Raw genomic sequence first — 23,925 nt, 5'->3', positions numbered from 1 at the left:
TCGAACTCAGGACCTTTGCCTTCCTTTCTTCCAGCAGTGCTAGTTCTGCAAGTTTTGCAGAAGAGCTTCTGTGAAGTTTGGAAGGTAGGAGACGAGATATTGGCAGAACTGAAGCTGTGAGGATGGGTCGCGAGTCGTGCTTGGGTAGCTCAGTTGGTAGAGCACTTGCCTGCGAAGGCAAAGGTCCTGAGTTCGAGTCTCGGTCCACCACACAGTTTTAATCTGCCAGGAAGTTTCAATGCAGGTGTGTGTTCTCACATGCAAACAATCATAAAGGTGCCAAATGGCATCCTGTGATAGACTGCCCCAAGCATCTTGGACCTCTTCTTGCAATTCGGCAATGCTTCTTGCACATCCTGGAGAACAAGTAAGTTCCCACTTCATCATGTCCTATTCATGTTGACTTGGGGAGAGGTCTGGTGATGTTGCTGGCAAGGGTAGTTGTATGCCATGAACAGCCCATTATGTCACACCAGCAATATGTGGACACACACTGCCCTGCTGAAAAGATACATACCTTCCTGTTGAAGGAATGGCATTAGTATGGGGATAATAGTCTGTGAAATGCATTGAGCCACTGTTTACTTTACTCTGCAGACACACCATGGGTTGTAACTGATGGCCTTCCACACCATGAAGCCTGGGAATGGATCTGTGTTCAACCTGGAATAGGCAGATCACCAGGTGAATGCCTAAAACTCTACGCCCATCACTCGCATACAGACAGAACCTACTTTCATTACTAAAAACAATAGAGTGACATTCCACTTTCCAGTTAACTCTTTCATGACAGCAGAGTAACCATGTTTGGTGGTGTTGTGGTGTCAGTGGTAGCCTGGCAGAAGATACACTTGATCTTAATCATGCTGCAAGCAAACCGTTCCCAACGGTTCCCGATGACACAGTAGGTGCGACATATGCCTGGGTTTCATCGCTGGATGTCAGCCAATGGTGCTCGTTCAATGCAACAATCTTGACACGCCTCTGTACTACGCAGACATCCAGAACGTTGTCTACAGGTGTAGAAATGTTCCACAGACTGCTGTTGAAAGCAGAAACACATCACTGATACACTGTGCCCAGCATGTGCACCAATTTATCAATACATCCATCCAGATTCCTGCAGGCCCACAGTGCAACCCTGTTCAAATGGTTGAAGCTGTTCAACAAGAGTATGTACTTGTCTGTGGTGCATGGTTGTCCCGTAAAATGAATGTTGCTATACTCTTCACCTTTAAACTCAGCACATTTACTATCTGCAAAGTCAAAACAAAGGGTGCACAGACATGCCTCCTAAGTGCTATCTGAACAGCGATGACTGTGAAAAATGAATCACAAACACTAAAACCCCTCAGTATGCACATATTATATCATGTTGTCACTGAACACAATTCTTGAGTGTGTTGAATTTTTTTCAGCATTGTACTTGTTTGACAAGGCCGCACACTATGAAGGAAAAGGGGTCAATGTGTGCGAAGGAACCGAGCTTAAAGCTCAAGCAGTTAGCTGACTTAACAACCACCGAGCTTTCTCCCACCAAACAATGCCACTTGATTATTTTCTGATTTCATTCACTGTCATCTATTCCTTTACTGTTGATCACTGTTTCCTGTCCATTTGCCGATTTCATTAATTTGATGCATTTCTTTGTTTGAAATATCTCGCTTCTCCTTCTGTTTTATGAATCCTTCATTCTGGCATCAAATATATTTTGTTTGGCTAAAAATATCAGAATGCAGTTATTGGATCTGTAAGATGGAATACAGGGGCAATTTTACAATCATAATGAAACATCACAGGGAAGTGGGAAGGATCAATCTGTGAGGATCATAATACTGAAAGAACTGGCTTTGCAAAATTGTAAGACTTGACATTGAGGGAAAGTCAATGTGATTATGTTCCACGGAAAGCAAATTTTGCCTTCTGGTAGAAGCTACAAGAGCACTTTTACAGGTTACTTTCTGCAGTATTGGTAGCAACATGACACAGCGTCCATTGATACTTGGTAGTCTCTGGAAGAATTGTTCTGTAACATCAAAGAATCATTGGCCTGCTCAGAGCACTCGGTTTAATACAACAATATGCTTACAACAGTTTTATGACTCAAACCTATCACCAGATCACAATGACATCCCTTCTTGTTATAGGTTTCTACGAAGAATGGACTATCATACACTTTAAAACTTTTTGTCATCTGATCACAAGTATGCTCATGGAGAGCAAGAGATTTGGAGCAAGAAGTTGACCAAATGTGTGTAACAGACTACCATGTGAGATAGCTGTAGGAAAATCTTCAAACAATAAGTTGTGAAGGTCAGATGATAGTTGCTTACAAGGGCTAGGCCTCAGATGACTGATAGGACACGTTCTGAGACATCAGGGGATCACAAATTTAGTATTGGATAGAAGCGTGGCCAGTAAACATCATAGAGGGAGACCAAGACACGAATACAGTAACCAGATTCAGAAGGATTTAGGTTGCAGCAGTTATTCAGAGCTGCTCAGTTTTGGCAGGTTGCTTGCGCACAACCTAAGATGAAAGAGTAAGATATTTTCATTCAACATCCTCCCACCATCCCCTTCTGTTTTTGACAAAACCTACCCCAAAAGTTCGTGATGCCCAATCAACAGGATCAATAGAGAATTGAAAACTGAGCTTTTTTTTTTGTCAACATGTATAGGGTCCGCAAATTCTTATTTTCCTTGAAATTGACGATATAAACTTTTCCAACAGCCGCTCATGTACACACAAGGTAAGAGCTGTTCAACAAAGGCACCGCTGGTGTACCGACCAAGGTGTCTGGCTGCAGAACGGAAGACCTGTGTTCGATCCCCAATTGCGTTTTGCAGATTTTTCTTTTATTTGTATTTTTTTCTGTTTCAAAATTGGCAGGCATAGGAGGGTCAATAAGTTAAGTAAATCAATAGGGAATAATAACAAGGTAGGTAAATAAATTTCTCCTAGAACTTGGATTACTAAAGAATTAAAATTTAACCCTGGTCTATTGATAATGTCACTTTCCCTCACTCTCTACAGTAGTTGTAATACAAACATTTGAATCAAATATACTTGTAGTACCAAGAACATTTTATGAAGGGAATCTTCCATACCTACATCATTCCTTCCAAAGATTTGAAGGAAAACAAACTTTGTTCACATTTAAAAATATTTATTTTATAGAAATTAAATTTGATGCATACCATGCATATAAAAAAATTATCTGAAAAATAGGTGCTGAAAGTTGATCATGAATCATGCTGTGAATCATTATTGCATCCACTCAGTTGCACAATTTGAGCTGTGTTCCCAGAACCAAACTGTAAGTTTGAAGCCTTGAAATAATGTTTTTAATTTGGCGATAAAAATAAACATCATATGGCTAGCACACAGGTGTGTTAGTTTGGCAGTATTACTTCTACTGTGCAAGTCAGTTGACCATAGTCATCTATAAATATGGCATCGCACACTATGTGTTTTAGTTTGTCCACCTCAAGAATCCATTACTGAGACAATCAGCAATGAACGGTTTTAAAATGCTCTCAAGATATATTTTGTAACTCCCACTATTCTATTTCCCAAATTTGTAGCAAGTTAAGTTTTTTTAATAAGTTTGATAAACAATTGACCTCTTCTACATCCTGAGGGCCAAATTAATCATTAGTTTCTTGCAAGCAGGGAAAACTTTAAGCAACAATTTTCCAGATGCTGTGATGAAATACTGCACTGTGTATGAATGCTTTATTTTATGTACATTACCATCTGCAACATGGGTTAGTTTTTCTACCTTATGCAATAATGTGCTCATCTTCACACCAATCTTACTTGGAATTGTTTCCATACAAGAAGGCTTGAAATTTTAATTCTTCACTAATCCAAGTTGTTCAAGAAACTTATTTGCCTTCTTTGTTATAGACTTACTTACATTATTCACCCACATGTTCCAACCCATTTCAATGTACAAAAAATTGTAGAATGTAAATGGTAATCATATATAGGTTTTCTATTTCCCAGCAAGATGTTTCCCACCAAGATGATTTGGTGATTACACCAGTGGAACTTTTCTTTAATGGCACACACCTTATAGATAAATTGGCAGCAGTTGAAAAAGTTTATTTCCTCAATTCCTAGAAAAATATGCATTTGCAGAACCCATATCTGATGATGAAAAATGTTAAGTTTTCAATTATCTATTGATCCCATCAATTCTGAGTTGACTGTGTGTCTTGAACATTAGTGCTTGTTTTCTCAAAAATGGGAGGAGGGAGGGGAGCATGGAATTTCGAACCAAAATCCCCCACAGTCTTTATTTCAGGTTGTACACAAGCAACTTGTCAAATATGAGCCAAAATTGGTTGGCCATGTCTGAGGCCTTCGCCTCACTTGTGAAAACTGTACAAGGACTTAAAATGACGTTTAAAAGTTTCAAACACGTGAATTGTTTTTTTACACTCACAAATATTACAGAACAAACAGGAATTATTGAAACTATAGGTAGTGGAAGGTGATTTATTAAATACAAGGATCCAGATGTTACAATAACAAAACTATGATGATGAAACCACTATCTGGATCCAGATGTTACAATAACAAAACTATGATGATGAAACCACTATCTTACATTTCTGTGCAGTCCAAACTAAATGCAGAATTGAGGAAAATGTTAACCACCCCCCCCCCCCCCCCCCAAAATACGAGGAAAAAAAAACATGTACTTGGCTTATCTGATAAAAAATCGCAATCCTTTCCACTACTTTGTACAAAATCTGTCCAAGTGAAGGAAATTAAATGTACCATACAATGTTTATGCAATAATTTGTGGTAATGAATTTCGTCAGTTCTTAAAAAATCACAGTTGTGTAACAGCAAGTAAAAATTTATCAAAAAATTGAAATTGGTATCTAGGTACACAGTAATCGAGCTGCTTTCTGACGTGCTACAACTACAAATTATACATTCAAAACACGCGTTTTTGAGAAATTATCCTTTGTGCTCACCCAGAAAAAATCAAATATTGGTGAACATGTTCAATTAAACCAAAAACATCACAGCAGCTAAGTGGTTAAACCATAAGCATAAATGCAGACATCTGCTTAATGACATACTTTATCACCACTGCTGTTATTGTTTAATGCTTTTCTTATGAGCTGCACTTCATATCCTCACCACTGTTAAAGTGTTACTTTAGTCTTGATGAGAGAAACAGAGGTGTGAAAAAATGAGTTTACTTCCCCAGTCGATGTTACCAGCTTATTAGAAGTTGGCTCAGTGAATTTCTGTACACTGTGTAAAATGTAAATTCGAAAGAAAGCTCAGGCACTACAGTTTCACTTCATGCCCTCTATCACCGCTGCTAATCTTTACAATCTACAGTGTGTGGTGCAAAGTACATATATGAGTAGTTTATGTAGGCGTTGGAACTGTATCATGTCAGATTTGAACACAAAAGTCTCTAAAATGTGCAATCGCAAAATCCTTGTTCTATTTTCATGTGACATCTCTGTCACAGAACATCATCTGCACAAGAAGTATATTTCCAGCATTTCACAGAATGCTTTCATCCCTACTTGCATTTCCTTCACAGAAGGGCCACTCCCCCTCTTCACACATCCAGTAGGCGAACTCATTTTGTGAGTGTTAGTGTGATGTGCTGGCTGTGCTGACTATTAGGAGACTTTAACAAGTCACCAGCTAGTAGCAGTTCACTAGCCAAAAATGGGTGATGTTTCCTTGATTATGACCGAGCATATTCTTCGAGACTAAGTGTTCGAATTTAAAAGGTTGACGGTTGATATTGTTGCTGAATACGGTACATCAGAAATACATGCAAAAAGATGAGACTGGCACAACAAAAGGTGGTGGCTGGGCCTCTTCGTCACGTATTGGCTCGGTCCAGAACATTTCGCTTCAACTGTCTTGTTTTTCCATTACCGCTGCAACCTGTATCATAACTGCACAGTGAAGCTAAATGTTGCAAGTTGTGTTGGCAAGCAATCCTCTCTCACGTCTTCCATCTCCACAATGGCTTAAAATATTCCCTTAATTCCACCACCACCTGTGGTGTGAACCACTTGTCTTTTGAGCCACTTATAATTTGTTCAGTCACATCAAATGACCACAGGAAGAAAACAGGGCAAAGTCAAGGAAGATGTCAAGTAAGAATTTAAAATTGAGGTAAATGTTCCTAGAAAGAAATGTAAAATTGGGGAATTTTTAGCATTGGTCTTATAGATTTTTCACAGGGGCTACATATTTATGACAAAAGCAATGGGCTGGAAGCAAAGAAGGATTTAAACAAGAATATGAACTGATATTATTTGGTGGACCTGAATGAGATGCAAAGCAATTAGAATTATGATGAAGGCTATGGTTACAAAGATATATGAATCATAAGCCAACTGAAATTGTTTAGAATGGGACACAGGAGTAGAAGCTGTTATATAATTCAGACTGACCTTGCAGACCTCTTGTCCATCCATTCCTTGCAGCTCTCAAGAGCAAATTCACAGCCGAATCCTCGACCCCAGTTTAATAGCTGTGCCACACTGTAGTTAGCTCGGTACCAACCTGTATCTTCCATCAGTGCCAGAGTGATGCGAGAATACACAGGATTCTGTGTATGTGTACCAGTCATTGCTTCATTCTGTTGAAATATTACAGAAAAATTACTTAAAATGATAATCAGGGGAACAAAAGTAGAGGAGTAAAAGAAAAGACATACTTAAGAGAAGAAGTGAACAATTACTAAATCCTCAGTTACTAAAATCTATCAAAACTAATCATCAGAGGCAGGACCTTTCTTGAGGTAAGTTGTTGATCAGAAATAACAAAGTAGTAGCAACAGTACGCAAAACTAAAACTTTCTTCTGCTTCAAATAATGCATTGTAATGTGCAGTCTCTGTCAAACAATTGACAAGAATTAGAAATAATACTAGGTTCTGACCTAAATGCTGATGTTATCTGCATAACAGAGCACTGACTAGAAAAAAAAAAACAATAGAAACAGTAAAAATCCCCAGTTTTCTCCTATGTAGTTCAGTTTGCATACTGTTTCTTATAGACATACACTCGATTATTGTTTCAGTAGCTGTACAATCATTGCAGTTGACTTCCATGCAGAAGACTGGGGTTTGATTTCTGGTACTGCCACAGATGTTTCCTTGGTGGGAGGATTGGTATAGGGTGCGCTCAGCTTCACGATGCCAACTGAGGAGCTATTTGACTGAGCAGAAGCAGATCTATATCACGAAAACTGGCAATGGCCGAGAAAGCAGTGTGCCAAGCCCCTCCATGCCACATGCAATTACACCATTGATGAAGGATGACACGGTCATCGGTCAATACTGATGAAGCTACTGGGGCCTGTGAATGGAGTTTACATTTAGTTGGTAACTGCACATTATACAGACCTCTGGTAGAGACTTTAAAGGGAAAGAAGACCACATTGATTTTCATCAAAATGACGGAGTGCAGGCATCCCAGTGATGGTAACGTAACAGGCTTCTGCTTCTTGTTATGATGGGAAATACAAGATGAAGTGTTCAATGAAACAGATGTAAACAGAATGTTCAATAGCTTTCATGGAATTATTATTTTGAAATGGCCTTCCCACTTAAGCACTGCAGATTAAAACCAACTGGAAACAAAATTTGGATTACAGCTGGTATAAAAATATTCATAACAAAGAAATATTTCTCTACTCATACAAAAAAAAACCACAAAGTACAGTAAAATCTATCACAAAGTTATTAAGGATGCAAAAAAGAGGGGTAAGTTACTCACGACAATTAACACACATGGGAGACAGAATGCAGGGACTCCCCTCATGGATTCCGTGTCCACATTCACCGCCTAGAGGGTCCATTGTACAGCGGAAAGACGTGTCAAAACACACACAGCGAAAACATCTCATGAACATCAGTATGTACAGCTTCGGATCACACTGATAACTCATAACTTTGACCTTTTCCAGGAGGATATTGCCCTCAAATGCCAGAATAAAGGTGCTGGTATCAATGCAATTATCCTTACAGCCTTTCTCAACATGTAGATCAAAATGAATGCCCCTTCCTTCAAGATTGGCCCAGAGTTCCTCATCAGTTTGAAGGATGAGGTCTCTTTGAAAAATGACTTCCTGAACCACTCTATGAAAAATGACTACCTGAATCATATTCAAATACTGGTGTGGAGTAATGGACACTGGGATGTCGCCATGACGGTCACAGGCACGAATGGCTGCAGACTGGGTGGCAAAAGTAGTTTTAATCAATAGTGATCCCAACCACATATTACACTTCACCAAATTTGTCTTAAATAGTTTCCATGAAAAATAACGGCTGTGGCACTGAATGTGTCTACATCAGTCCTGGGGCAGACCAGGTAATGGGGAAAAGAATTTGTGCTCCTCCCAGGGTACAGACAGAGAAGGGGAGGCCACAAGGTCATATGAAGCACAATTAAATGATCCATTACCAACTAAAGAGATGGAAAGGGCCAGTTTTTTTGAAGCTTCATATGCTTTATGTGCAAAACATCTGCCCTGACATCACCCACTCCAGTTAGGATCTCTACCCATGAGTGGCACCCAGCAAAAGCAAGGGCTGTCTGGTTCGGTGGCCACTGTCAGGAGTTCCAATGCTCCCGAATGACAAGCAACCACTCCCAAATACATACAAGGAAAGTATTTGCTCAGGTATCAGAAGTGTGAACCTCGTGTTTTTAGGGGACTCAACCAAGAGGGTATACCAACCCCACCATACAGACTGGCTCCCATGCTATCTAGCATTAAAGGACAACGGTGTCTAGGAAAAGATGGAAGAGGCAGTAAGGCCTTGTGCCAAAGATGTTAAGTGAGATGTTCTTCCCCAGTTAGCTCACACTACAGAGAGAAAATTTAGAAGGGGAGGACACACCCCAAATGGGACCAAAAAGGCCAGAAAAACATGGAGGGTGGAGGGGAATTTCCCATATATCTATTACAAAAGCAGCTTTATAACAACAGCACACATAAGAATCCTCCAATGAAATTATTGTAAATCATATACCTCAAACAGTCTCTTCTCCCAATGTGTGAGTGCAGTACCTTCTTCACCCTGGTCCTCCAGTTCTGCACCTTCTAAATCATCACAGCCAAAATGCAACCGAACTTCTTTGGCAACTCTGGGTGTTACCATAACCTGCAACTCACGCTTCACTCTACCACCATGCACAAGCCAATCCTCTCGGGTGATATTGCGAATTACTCTGTCACTCCATTGTCTTGCCTGTAACCTGAAAGTACAAAACAGTTTTAATGGCATTTCAATGCAGCAGCTTACTTGAATACCACTGCAAGCATTAAAATTGTAGTTTCAACATCATCAAGATCTACAAAATGGAATTTTCGAAATTAAAGTCAAAATGTCACTTTCTATTAAATTTCTGCATTTCTTTAAATTCATAAAACTTAATATCTACAGTTACTTGTTAACTACAAACCATTTTCACACTTTATCACTGCAGTAATTCACTGGGGTGTTATGCAGTTTTTTTCTGACACATTCTGAAAACAAAATGCAAAAACTGTACCACACGATACACAAACACTCTTGTTTATCAAAAATATACTGTCAAGAATGAGTGTCCTCCTCTCCCTTTCCCAATGAGTATCTGGGGCAATACCAATCCACAGCAGAATTTGGTCTGTCTGGACGAGCTCATTTTCCTTAATGTCTAAAGGCTATTGCAAATTCTGCCTGTAGGATTGGAACTACTACAATTACAAGCAACATTGGCGTGAGAAACTGCTAAGTAGCTGATACTTTTAAGACCTACAAGCTGTAAAAATTATTAATAAAAATTTTACAAGAAGAAAACCAATGAAGGCCATCAAAAGAGATAGAAAATAAATTGTAACTGCACATGTTAGTGTCATCGTTCCCTCAGAGTGAACCAGTTCAAATCAAATACTAAATGTAGTGTAATATTCATATTATCAAGACTCACAAATTATGAAGTATGTCAAACTTTCATGCAGTGAAGGTAAACCACCAGTAGAAAACCTGAGCACTGCTAACATCAAGATATAACAATTATTAATAATATAACGTGACTCACTCACTTCTCGTTGAGCAGTGGTTTGCCAGATTCCAGTCTCGGAGTTAGCGGGTTGCCATCATCATCGCGGTAAAATGCATACAAACTGACAGAGAAACCCAGTGCGTGAAGGATTTCGTGCTTCACTGTAGACAGAAGAATTTCTAGTTCTTGTGGTTTTGTGCTGATGCTACTGGGACACAGATTTGCATGGCCTGCAATTGGTCTGAAAAAAGAAATAGTAAATTTCACCGAAAATACATGCTGTTGATATTAGATTACCATGTTGGTGGGAAAACATTGCTTACGCCACCGCAAGTAATTACAATGAACAAGTTGTCTTTTTTTGTTTCCTTTCTTCTGTGAACTGTAGTTGGCACTTAGCAAAGTTGAATCAAAGTGTCATTTAAATATGACTTTTAGAGAAAAGATTGTTAGAATAGTCAAGTGATAGTCATCACTTTAAAAGTCTGTTAAATAACAGACGTATTCCAATGAATCTACAAAAAATAAACCAATTGATGGTGAGTGTCTCACCTATCAAGTGCAGCTTCCTGCTGACAGTGAGCAGCATATGCAACAGTCATACCCTTGTGGCACCTTGTCGTCTCCATCGCAGACACATAAAACACAAAGTCTGCCCCTGATATGCCTGGGCCTGGAACAGCAGCTGTGCCATTGCCAGTCACTTTACAATCTTGTCCTGTAGCATTGCATGTACGACAAGCCTGATGGGGAAAGAAAATAATTATTTTGATTATGATAGCATGCAATGATGATTCACCGCAGATGTACTCTATCTTTCACAAGTTTATAATTTTAAGTGCTAATATCTCAATGAAAACACAATGCTTATACTATAAATTACAAGTTACACGTCATTAACCAAATGCTCTTACAAGGAACACTTACTTCAAGATGTTCTTCAGGTACAACAACTTCTCCACACATTGTTTTGGCTTCACAAGAGTTTTTGCAGTATGGATGTGGGTCTCTTTTGCGATAAAAAACTTGATTATTTTCACATTTCCTGTTAAAAAAAGTTTCTATAGAAAATTTAAAACAGTCATTAATTAAAATTAAAAATAAGAGTTTAATATTGCAGGAACAAATTGTAATAAGCCATTAATTAATGCGTAATAATAAATAAAGCCTTCCTCTAATAAATAATAAAGTAGGGGGAAGAGCACCGAGTCATCGAGAGGAGGACACAAACGGTAATGAAGACTTTGCCAGGTCTTTACTCCTACATTCTGTGAGAATTTTCTTACAACCAGTACATGAGCTATTTCTAAATAACCACACCAACTACAATGGCACTTCTAGTGACGTTTCTTTATGTATGTAATGTAGCCTTAGAGATTGACACTATTACACCAAAATCTACATTCATCAGTATGTGCACGGGGATTTCTGGAAAGCAGCCTACATTGAATCTCTAATTGCAAGAAAATATAAGAGGATGCTGATTTTGTTGTTCCTCCTCTACACACTGTAAACAGAGCAAGATATAGTTTGAAAGATACATAATTCACCTGAAAGACTACTATTTGCAAATCTGTTATAGTTTCTCAATAATGAAACTTTCCTCTCAGTTCACTTGATTTTAACACAGAGTGACAAATATAAAAACAACAGAAGTGCCTCAAAATGCTGATGTTAACGTTTTCTTCCCATTCTCCCCACAAAGAACAGGACACGAGAAAATATAACATTTAAAATATAGCTCTCAGGTCTGCTACCAGACTGCATTATAACATTTCCACAATGTTTCATCAGGTCTCCAGCCTCGCTGGTGTAAGACTGCTGCCAAGCCTAATTGTCAATATCTATTCTGTGATATTTTTCTTACAGAATTACTTCTGAAAGTCATAAATGTGAGTGTTATTCTCAGCCAGGTGTCAGGTAGAGCTTTGAGAGCACTGAAGGAGGGTTTCCAAGAGAGTGTAGAATCATTTACCCTGCTGCCACATACACCTGCAGCCAGTATCCAAGGCAAAAATTGCTTCACTTTGCTGTTAGATAATTTTTGGTGGTAGAATGCAAGGGTTCCAGACTAGAATCCAAAAAACCATTGACAAGATTGTCCATTACGCAAATACGTACCATTTCCTTTACAGGTCAATGCCAGAAGTAAATAATTATGTCCAAAATCTTTTGACATGTAATATAATACTCTACACTATGCAATGTATGACTAATGTATATTTACTGGGTTGTTGGTTGGGTTGTTGTTGGGGGAGGAGACCAAACAGCAAGGTCATCGGTCTCATTGGATTAGGGAAGGACGGGGAAGGAAGTCGGCCGTGCCTTTTCAATGGAATCATCCTGGTATTAGCCCGGAACAATTTAGGGAAATCATATAAAACCTTAATCAGGATGGCTAGATGTGGGATTGAACCATTGTCCTCCCAAATGCAAGTACAGTGTGATAACCACTGTGCCACCTCACTCGGTAAATATATTTATTCATTTACCCAGAGTGTGACAAGTGATTATCAAAACAGTTTTGAGCCATGGGGCACCCATGGGGAATACATAATGTCTCTCACTGGCACTAACTTTCATAAATGTCTTTTTCCTGAGACTAAGATCATCTTTGACAGGATGCCACAAGTTATTCAGTCTCACTGGGGTACAAAAGACAAATTTACTGTTCTCTGTTACATACTCTTCTGAGCTGTAAGAATCACCCTAGAGGTACGGTAAGAAGTGTATGGTGATGGGTGCTTTTGTATCTCCATGCTGCCCCTTGAATGGGCTCGTTTCAGATGGAATATGCAAGGAATTTACTTCTATGAACACCACAAGGCTTACACTTATTTTACTACGTGTGGCTGGTACTTTTCCTGTTGAAGTATGACATGTGAAACTGCCTGAAGGGTATAGTGCCCCAGGCTCTAAAATTTTCCTCATGTAGCAGCAGCTACTATGCAGATTTCAGTGCATCTCCCCCCCCCCCCCCCCCCCCAACATATGCAGCAATTGAGCTTACAAAGGTACCCAATGGTGCCCAAACCATCTCTCTTGATGTTTGCCTATTAAGCCACAATGAAGATGCAGGCTGCCAGGACATAGTCACCACAATAGCATCTAGCTTGTATGCAACCATAACTGAAGGAAAGCTTTATTCATTGCAGCTTGAGGCATTTAGAAACCAGCCCAACAACTTGTGTGCCACTGTCAACCTTTGACTGTGACATGTAATACTTGGACTTGCCTTCATGCACTAATTTGCCCATCTTCACTCTATGAACTTAATGTAACACTGACCTCTCTGGACAAAAAAGAGGCAGTGCTGCTGGACTGAAATGCAAGCCATCTTTCTGTAATCTTATTCACTTATTACTGGTGTACTATTCTACACATCCTCCAGATTTGGATTCATTTGAGCCTGGCTTTCTACGAGTTGCAATTTGCACGAACATTAGTGAACTTATATTTTGAGTACCTTGTTTCAAAACATACAATGTGCAATACAGTGCCAACTGTTTGCTTCATGCAAATGACATGATATGCTCTGATGTTATCTATCATGAGAACACTCGACACAAATGTCGTACACTCCACATGTGTCTGTTATTTTCTCATGTGACTTATTTTTCTCCTATTGAGAAACAAAGCTACATGCAGAGCATTTTGAATCCACATACTCTTTCTGAGGAAATGGCAGAACATTGTTTTCATCAAATCTTTTTTGGTTGGCTCTCACAGTGGGATTAAGGTAAGGAAACTACTGTGACACCCGACAACCTTGACCTGCTACATTATTTATTCCCTGCCAGACTGAGGAACACAATAGGAACAGTGGAAACATAAATTACTGTTAAAATATTAACTTTTTGTTATTGTTTTGGAAACTGCAGCAAAAGACAAGTCTAAATATTTGTTATACACTCTAAATACTGTAAAACACTCACCTGTTTAGTCTTATTACATTTTCAGTCTTTCGGACCATTAGGGCTGTCTCCCAAAAATGGATGGCCTCAGGTAACACAGTGTCCTATAAAAACATAAAATGTGTTTAAGAAAACGGAAATCAGAGGCAGGCAGAACAACTTCACAGTGACCTATAATTTATCACCAAAACCCAAGACCATGATGTTTGATTACGATCAAGCTCATATTTGTTCTATTCCAAACACCCTTAAGAGTTATGGTATATGAATATAGTTGCACAAACATTTCAAAATTAATAAATAAATTAATTAAAAACAGATGTAGGTACACCACTTAGAACTATATTTAGAACTAAGAAGTATGCAAAATTATTCTGCCTTTGCATATTTAGGCTGCTGCTTAGCACAGTTTAAAAATGTAAAAAAGATGAAGTATTTAGAGAATGAAAATATAACTGCTTAAATAAAGAAATGCAGACTTTATGATATGGCAAAGCTGACCTGCTGTTTACAGAACTGTTTTTGGAATAGGAAAATCTTCATTTTCCCTTAGGGCTATGACTGTTTCTGATCACTTTAACTTCATTTGACTTACAAACAGATTATCTACCATCACTAAAAGTTTGCTTGTCTACACTCGTGGAGGTAAAACAGCTGTCTGCTGAGCAGTCTCAAAAAGAACATTAGCCCTTATTGTGCAGTCATCTGCATCTACATAAATACTCCACAAGCCACCATATGGTGCATGGCAAAGGGTACCCTGTATCTCACTACTAGTCATTTCTTTTCCTGTGCCACTCGCAATTACATGGAACACATTTTAGTACCTAATAACGTTGTCAATAACTTGAATATTTCTTATATGTCTAGAATCAATAAGAACAATCACATAACAACAAAGATTGGTCACAAGATATTTAATGTGGAATAATGTGTAAATCTAAATGTTGGGAAGACACATGCGAGACTTTGATTTTTCAGATGAATCATAACGAAGAAAAATTCAGCTGAGAAAGGCATCATTTGCAACGACCTCATTCAATCCACCCTCGGGTATTGCCTATTACACTACTGGCCATTAAAATTGCTACACCACGAATATGATGTGCTACAGACGCGAAGTTTAACCGATAGGAAGAAGATGCTGTTATATGCAAATAATTAGCTTCTCAGAGCATTCACACAAGGTTGGCGCCGGTGGCGACACCTACAACGTGCTGACATGAGGAAAGTTTCCAACCAATTTCTCATACACAAACAACAGTTGACCGGTGTTGCCTGGTGAAACGTTGTTGTGATGCATCGTGTAAGGAGGAGAAATGCGTACCACCACGTTTCCGACTTTAATAAAGGTCAGATTGTAGCCTATAGTGATTGCGGTTTATCGTATCGCGACATTGCTGCTCGCGTTGGTCAAGATCCAATGACTTAACAGAATATGGAATCAGTGGGTCCAGGAGGGTAATACAGAACGCCGTGCTGGATCCCAATGGCCTCGTATCACTAGCAGTCGAGATGACAGGCATCTTATTCACATGGCTGTAACAGATCGTGCAGCCACGTCTCGATCCCTGAGTCAACAGATGGGGACGTTTGCAAGACAACAACCATCTGCACAAACATTTTGACGTTTGCGGCTCCATGGACTATCAGCTCAGAGACCATGGCTACGGTTACCCTTGACACTGCATCAGAGACAGGAGTGCCTGCGATGGTATGCTCAACGACGAACCTGGGTGCACGAATCGCAGAATGTCATTTTTTCGGATGAATCCAGGTTCTGTTTACAGCATCATGATGGTCACATCCGTGTTTGGTGACATTGCGGTGAACGTACATTGGAAGCATGTATTCATCATCGCCATACTGGCGTATCACCCGGTGTGATGGTATGGGGTGCCATTGGTTACACGTCTCGCTCACCTCTTGTTGACATTGACGTCACTTTGCACAGTGGACGTTACATTTCAGAAGTGTTACGACCCATGGCTCTACCCTTCATTCGATCCCTGCAAAACCCTACATTTCAGCAGGATAATGCACGACCGCATGTTGCAGGTCCTGTACGGGCCTTTCTGGATATGAAAATGTTCGACTGCTGCCCTGGCCAACACATTCTCCAGATCTCTCACCAATTGAAAATGTCTGGTCAATGGTGGCCGAGCAATGGCACGCCATGTACACGCCATCCAAGCTCTGTTTGACTCAATGCCCAGGCGTATCAAGGTCGTTATTACGGCCAGAGTTTCTTGTTCTGGGTATTGATTTCTCAGGATCTATGCACCCAAATTGCGTGAAAATGTAATCATATGTCAGTTCTAGTATAATATATTTGTCCAATGAATACCCGTTTATCATCTGCATTTCTTCTTGGTGTAGCAATTTTAATGGCCAGTAGTGTAGTATTTAATCCACACCAAGTAGATTATGGGATAAAGTAGTGAAGGTTCAGGGAAGAGAGAGACACTTTGTCACAGGTTTATTTAGTCAGAATGAAAGCATTACAGAAATGCTCAACTAAGTTCCATGGGAGAAGTCCATGCACAGCTAATGTAATGACCATCAAGATAAAAAATAGGAACATCTGAATTTGGTCTTATACAGAGGGAAACAGACAGTAGATCTTTTCACATAATGTCAATGAATGGAATGGCGTGGAGATAATTCTAGTAGACAATGTACCATCCACCATGTACAGTACACTTACCTGTCAGGTACATATGCAGATGTAACTCAACATGTTAAGTCCATTGTTAATTAGATAATTTCAGTTAATCAACCCTTGGAGTATGACACCCATTGCACAGTGAGTGCACTGAAGTCTCTTACAATGAGGAACAGTGAAGTCTCTTACATTGAGGAACAGCAGGGGCAACTACATGATATAAAGTCTTCAAATTCCTTGCTCTTGAGTGCTTTGTTAAGTGACAAATATGGTGTGTACATAAAACTGTCAGTTTTGGCAGGATGAAAATAAGTCTCTTGGAAACATGTATTTAAATATTTTCTCCACACCAGGACTTTCAGTTCCTCCATTAGCGTCGGTGTGTTCTCTCTCTCTCTGTCATTACATTTGTACTCCTAGTTTTTTAATAACTGATTTTTGTATTTACTACTTCTCACTAGGTTGCAGAAGAGCAGTACAATGAAAATGGTGATAGACAAAAAAAGCAGTACACTTCATATCTGGGAGATTCACACATGAGACAAAAGATAAAAACTTGTCCCTACGATGCCTTAGAGTGAAGGGATAATGTTCTCTAAGAGCAATATACATTTGGTGACATTTAGCTGTGTTATTTTCCTTTTCTCACGAAGTGATGTGGCAGAGTGATTAAAATGTTGGACTCTCATTCAGATGGACAGCAGTTCAAATATCTGTCTTGTCATCCACATGAAGGTTTTTGATAGTTTCCGTAAATTGCTTAAGGTAAATGCGGGAATGGTTCCCTTCAAAACGACATGGCCTTCCCTAATTTTAGCTTGCACTCTGTGTCTAACGATTTTGTTACTGACAGACATTGAACACTAATCTTCCTTCCTTTTCCTTCCTTCAACAAAGATTGGACCCTTTCTGCTCTGTGTGTCATGACTGTTGGAAAAATTCTCTTCCAAGGATTATCAAACATTAAATGATAGACACAAAACCAAATAAAAGTTTATGAATTTCCATCATACTGATGGGCCACTGTGGGTTATTAAAATATTTATTTTCCTTCAGTATCCATCACAGTTGGAACAGTAGTCATTTCTTTGTAGTGACTAATTTTGGACTGTCACATCCATTTTCAAACCATGGCCTTAGACATAAGTGTAACCATACAGGTGCCATCAATGTATGTGTAAGTAATGACATATGCATTATTCTTCACTATTAACCAGTACACACATAGAAAATGTTAAACCTTGTATGAGCATACAATGTGAATTCTTTCCAATCGAACGCAGCAAACTCTGCCTATAGAACCAAAATTTGCTGTGTTTGATTGGAAAGAATTCACATTGTATGCTCATACAAGGTTATCTGTGTAATGGTTAATGGTGAGGCATAATGGATATTTGGTTACTCACATGTACATTGGTGGGAACTGTATGATTATGGTTATGTCTAAGGCATAGTTTGAAAATGGCCATGATTGTCCGAAACTAATCACTATGAAGAAATCACTATTATGGCAACTGTGATGAATCTGAAGTAAAATAAAGATTTCAAATAACTAGTGTTCTTAGAGCATAAGTAAACATTACCACAGTGCCTGACAAAGTGAGGCACCCAGAATGCAGAGTCATTTGTCAGTGTAAGATTGTACACTATTGTGGCACAGAGATAAACTGGGTGACTGTAAAAAATTTTGAAGTTTTCCGCAGCCAGTGCTGAGCCATACCAAGACAGATTAGAGTGCCATGTTGCAACTGGTATCAGAAACAGGCAGGAGAACTGGTAATGAAATATTCTGGTGTACAACAGAGGCCATAGCCACACATCGTTTGAGTGAGATGTCCGAATTGCCAATTCAGTAAGACGACATCACAGTGAAAGGAACATAATGTCACTCCTACAGCTCTGCAAGATGCCGCACCAACACACAAATCTTACTGAATAACACCTTCCAGCCTGCTGTCATTGCAGAAATGCACCAAGCTGAAGATGTGAAAGCCACAGTTGAAACGCCGAGGTGTGGTGAGAATCCATTTGATCTGGCTGCAGTCATTACAATTGACACACAGTTCGAAGAAATTGATATTGCTACAAAAGGGCATAATGATTGTTGAGTTTTTGCCTCCAAAGTGAAGTGTTACAGATGTGGACATAAGGGTTATCTGCAAAAGCAATGTCAGCATTCAGAGTGCTACGAATGTAGTCAAGTCGATCATAAGGCATGGAAATGCAGGAGCAGGAAACAAGGAAAACAGCAACTGAAAGAGCAACTATTAAACACAAATGAGAATGCATCACCCACCAGAAAGCATTCCCTGTAGAACGTTACACTGCACAGACATATGAGAAATGGAATGCTGCTTGTTAGGCTTACTACAGGGAAAGAAACTGAAGTTGTTAGTAGACTCAGATGTGCATGTGTGTCAATTTGTACCTCTCTATCTACATTATTCCGTGATTTATTCAGTTTTCAAATTTATACTGACTTTTTGATCACCCGGTACATCTCATAGGAGGTTGATCTCTGCACCTGCATGACACAATTTCTGTCGCCCTCCTGATGCACACGGCGAGTCATTAGCAGCTAATATTTTGCCCGTCGTAGCTGCTTACTGCACACTTTCAAATTAGGCTTGCTAAAGATTGAACTTGCGACCTCGCTGTCAAGGTGTTCCTCGTGAGTGAGAAATCGGCTGCGTAGCCTTTCCTCATATCAAGAATGTAGATGTTTCTCCTCCTGTCTGCCTTGTTGGTCACACTGAAACGCTTGTCATTTGCAGATCTAAGCATGTGGTACGCTTCATGCCGATCTGACTTTTATCTCATGCTGTCTTCATGCAGTTGCAATTTTAATAGCGAGATCACCAGTCCCTCGGCTAAGAGGCAGTTCATTAGAGTTATTGTCGTCCGCCAGAAATTTTATCGAGTCACAAAAGTACGTAGGAATGGTAAACTCGAAATGACCAGCGGTGTATTGTGGTTAGACAAAAGGCAGCGGATCAGTTGGGCGGGACATCACGAATAACTGCCAGTTCCTGCCAAGTAATCGCCCCTACCGTTCAACAAACAATGAGGTGACAGAAAGTCACGCGCTACCTCCTAATATCTTGTCGGAACTCCTTTTGCTCCGCGCAGTGCAGCAACTCGACACGGCGTGGATTCAACGACTGCTGGGAGTCCCCTGCAGAAATACTCAGCCATGCTGCCTCTATAGCGGCCCTTTTGCGAAAGTGTTGCCAGTCCAGGATTTTGTGCACAAACTGACCTGTAGATTACCTTCCACGAATATTTGATGGGATTCACGTCAGGCAATCTGGGGGGGGGGGGGGGGGGGGGGTGTCCAGTTAGCTCTAACTGTCCAGAATTTTCTTCAAACCAGTGACGAACGACTGTGGCCCAGTGAGTGGCGCATATTCATCCATAAATTTCCATAGTTGTCTGGGAAAGTGACGTCCATGAATGACTGCAAATTGACTAAGTAGCCGAACATCCATAAGATCCAGTCCATTCCATGTAAACACAGCCCACACCATTATGGACGCAGCACCAGCTTGCACTGTGCGTTGTGAACAACTTGGGCCAGTGGCTTTGTGGGGTATGCGCCACACTTGAACTGTACTGTCAACTGTTACCAACTGAAATCGGGACTCATCCGAGCGGGTTACAGTCTACATCTAAATCTACATACATACTCCGCAATCCACCATACGGTGCGTGGCGGAGGGTACCTCGTACCACAACTAGTATCTTCTCTCCCTGTTCCACTCCCAAACAGAACGAGGGAAAAATGACTGCCTATATGCTTCTGTACGAGCCCTAATCTCTCTTATCTTATCTTTGTGGTCTTTCCGCGAAATGTAAGTTGGCGGCAGTAAAATTGTACTGCAGTCAGCCTCAAATGCCGGTTCTGTAAATTTCCTCAGTAGCGATTCACGAAAAGAACGCCTCCTTTCCTCTAGAGACTCCCACCCGAGTTCCTGAAGCATTTCCGTAACACTCGCGTGATGACCAAACCTACCAGTAACAAATCTAGCAACCCGCCTCTGAATTGCTTCTATCTCCTCCCTCAATCCGACCTGATAGGGATACCAAACGCTCGAGAAGTACTAAAGAACAGGCCGTATTAGTGTTTTATAAGCAGTTTCCTTTACAGATGAACCACATCTTCCCAAAATGAACCAAAGGCGACTATCCGCCTTCCCCACAACTGCCATTACATGCTTGGTTGGTTGGTTGTTGGGATGTTTAAGGGGGACTAAACAGCGAAGGTCATCAGTCCCCCACATTACATGCTTGTCCCACTTCATATCGCTCTGCAATGTTACTCCCAAATATTTAATCGACGTGACGGTATCAAGCGCTACACTACTAATGGAGTATTCAAACATTACACGATTCTTTTTCCTATTCATCTGCATTAATTTACATTTATCTATATTTAGAGTTAGCTGCCATTCTGTACACCAATCACAAATCCTGTACAGTCACTCAACTTCCCGTACACCACAGCATCATCAGCAAACAGCCGCACATTGCTATCCACCCTACCCAAAAGATCATTTATGTAGATAGAAAACAACAGCGGACCTACCACACTTCCCTGGGGCACTCCAGATGATACCCTCACCTCCGATGAACACTCACCATCGAGGACAACTGGGGTTATCCAGTCTTCTAGTGTCCAACCGATACGGTCACGAGCCCATGAGAAGTGCTACAGGCATGTCGTGCTGTCGCCATATTCTATAAACGACAAATTTCGCCGCACTGTCGTAACGGACACGTTCGTCGTACGTCCCACATTTATTTCTGTAGTTATTTCATGCAGTGTTGCTTGTCTGGTAACACTGACAGTTCTACGCAAACGCCGCAGCTCTCGGTCGTTAACTGAAGGCCACTGCGTTGTCAGTGGCGAGAGGTAATTTAATGGCGGAGTTGTGGGGTTCACGGCACACTGTTGACACTGTGGATCTCGGAATACTAAATTCCCTAACGATTCGCGAATGGAATGTCCATGCTTCTAGCTCCAGCTATCATTCCGCGTTCAGAGTTTGTTAATTCTCGTCGTGCGACCATAACCACGTCGCAAACCTTTTCGCATGAACCTCCTGCGTAGAAATGACAGCCCCACCAATGCACTGCCCTTTTATACCTCGTGTACCCGATACTACAGCCGTCTGTACATGTGCATACCGCTACCCCACGACTTTTGTCACCTCAGTGTAACGCGAGAAACCAAGCTCATCATGCCCGAACTAAGCTTTGAATAATCGCCTGCCTTATGAAGTCAACCCCGCCGTTGCGAGGACATGAGGCTGCTACACTCGCGCTGTTGTACGCTGATTATCAAAGTTTCATTTTTTGTCGGTGGTCTCCCGATTGCTTTGAATTGGCCAGCCACGACTTCCTCTCCTGTGACCACCTGTTATGGAAATGAGCGTTTGGCGTCATTGGCCGGGAGGCCCCTCGCGGGGCAGGTCCGGCCGCCATATCGCAGGTCTTATTACATTCGGCGCCACATTGGGCGACCTGCACGCCGGATGGGGATGAAATGATGATGAACACAACACAACACCCAGTCCCTGAGCGGAGAAAATCTCCGACCCAGCCGGGAATCGAACCCGGGCCCAGAGGACGGCAATCCGTCACGCTGACCACTCAGCTACTGGGGCGGACACCACCTGTTATGTCAGAATAACACCCTCACCCTACGGCTCCAGTTATTTGTTGGTTATTTTTCGACCTCTATCTTTCCCTAAAGTTTTTGTCCTCTACGGCTTCCTTCAGTTCCACTGTAGTTATTCGCTAGTGTCGGAACACAAGTCCTGTCAACCTGTCCCTTCTTCTTGTCAGTGTTTTCCACACATAGCTTTCCTCGCTGACTCTGCATAGAGCCATCTCGTTTCTTATTTTATGAGACAACGTAATATCCAGCATATATCTGTAGCACCACACCCCAAACACTTCCTTTCTCTTCTTTTCCTGTTTCTCCACTGTTCTTGATTCTTTTCCATTCAGTGCTGTGCTCCAGACGGATTGTCACAAATGTCTTACTCAAATTAAGGCCTATGTGTGATATCGGTACACTTGTTTTAGCTCTCTTCGCCGTAGATGGTATGCTTCTTACATCCTCCTTACTCCATCAGTGGTATATTTCTTTGCTTCCACGGTGGCAGAATTCCTTTACTTCGTTTGCTACAACAGGTCTTTACTTCCGTCATTGCTTCTTCGGTATACAGGTTGAACACTAGTCGGACAAGACAGCACTTCTGCCTTACGCCGCTTTTCATCTGAGTGCTTCTGATCTGCTGATCCATTCTTACTGTTCCCTCTTCTTGTACATATTGTATGTTACCTGACTTTACCCATAGCTACTGCCTATTTTCCTGAGAATTTCGAACAGCTCGCACAATTTTACATTGTCGAATGCTTTTTCCAGATGGACAAATCCTATGCTTTGTTCATGTAACGCGGTCTTATTCACCGCCACATCACATGAATTGTTCACGATGCTTCATATTCATTAAAGACGTGTTGCCAAAGTTTTTGAGGACTGTACCTTTAGTTAACTCCAGAGGATGTGGTTTCAGTATAACAGGGGGCACCATCCCACTTGGATAAGCATGTCCCTGAGCGCTGGAAGTACAGATAACCTCACCAGTGGATTGGGTGGATGGTTAGGTCCAATCCCATGGTCAGCGAGATCACAAAGTCTCAGTTCTATGGTATTTTTCCTGGGTGTTAGATGAAGTCGGTTTATTCAATTGCAGCAAAAATTGAAGGAGAAAGTAGTTGGTGCCGCGCAGATCGTCTGTCTCACTGCACTCTAGACAACAACAATTGTTGAGATAGAGTGAATAATTTACGCAACACTGTAATGCATGCACCGAGACGCGCGTTCATCACTTTGGACATATACTATGAGCTTAATTTATTACTTTGAGGGGTAAGTCATGTCAATAAGAAACTAAATATTAGTTCCTTCTCCAAAACGTGTTTAACCTAGCATTTTCTGTTATATAGCTTTGATCATAAGGGTTGGAGACATACTATAGAACAAGGCACAAAAAGTTAGAAGAAATTTTAAAACAAAGGTAAGATAGAGCGTAATAAAATATAAATCACATTTACCAATCAGTTATACACATTAAAAACATTGATAATCACTAAACAAACAGCTCTATTCACGACAATGGAACAACATATACACCGAACTTATTTACCAAGAAAGGATAAACATAAAAGTCAAAGCAGCATTTTCTATAAGGAGTAAAACTGTGCAATAAATTGGCAA

General features: G+C 40.6%; 1 protein-coding gene across 1 annotated transcript in view; it reads right to left on the bottom strand.

Moving 5' to 3' along the window:
* The window catches only part of LOC124794952 (leishmanolysin-like peptidase), a 564,236-nt gene that overhangs the window by 37,727 nt on the left and 502,584 nt on the right, over positions 1–23,925 (bottom strand). Inside the window, exons 4-9 of the mRNA XM_047258667.1 lie at positions 13,994–14,076; positions 10,986–11,103; positions 10,611–10,801; positions 10,099–10,299; positions 9,044–9,269; positions 6,454–6,641 (exon numbers count right to left, since the gene is read on the bottom strand). Coding sequence (XP_047114623.1) covers positions 6,454–6,641; positions 9,044–9,269; positions 10,099–10,299; positions 10,611–10,801; positions 10,986–11,103; positions 13,994–14,076 — 1,007 coding nt within the window. The remainder of the gene's footprint in view (positions 1–6,453; positions 6,642–9,043; positions 9,270–10,098; positions 10,300–10,610; positions 10,802–10,985; positions 11,104–13,993; positions 14,077–23,925) is intronic.

Source organism: Schistocerca piceifrons, chromosome 4, assembly GCF_021461385.2.
Source record: "Schistocerca piceifrons isolate TAMUIC-IGC-003096 chromosome 4, iqSchPice1.1, whole genome shotgun sequence".
Taxonomy (NCBI): domain Eukaryota; kingdom Metazoa; phylum Arthropoda; class Insecta; order Orthoptera; family Acrididae; genus Schistocerca; species Schistocerca piceifrons.
Note: the sequence above shows the minus strand (reverse complement) of the source record. Positions and strands in the feature narration are given on the sequence as shown.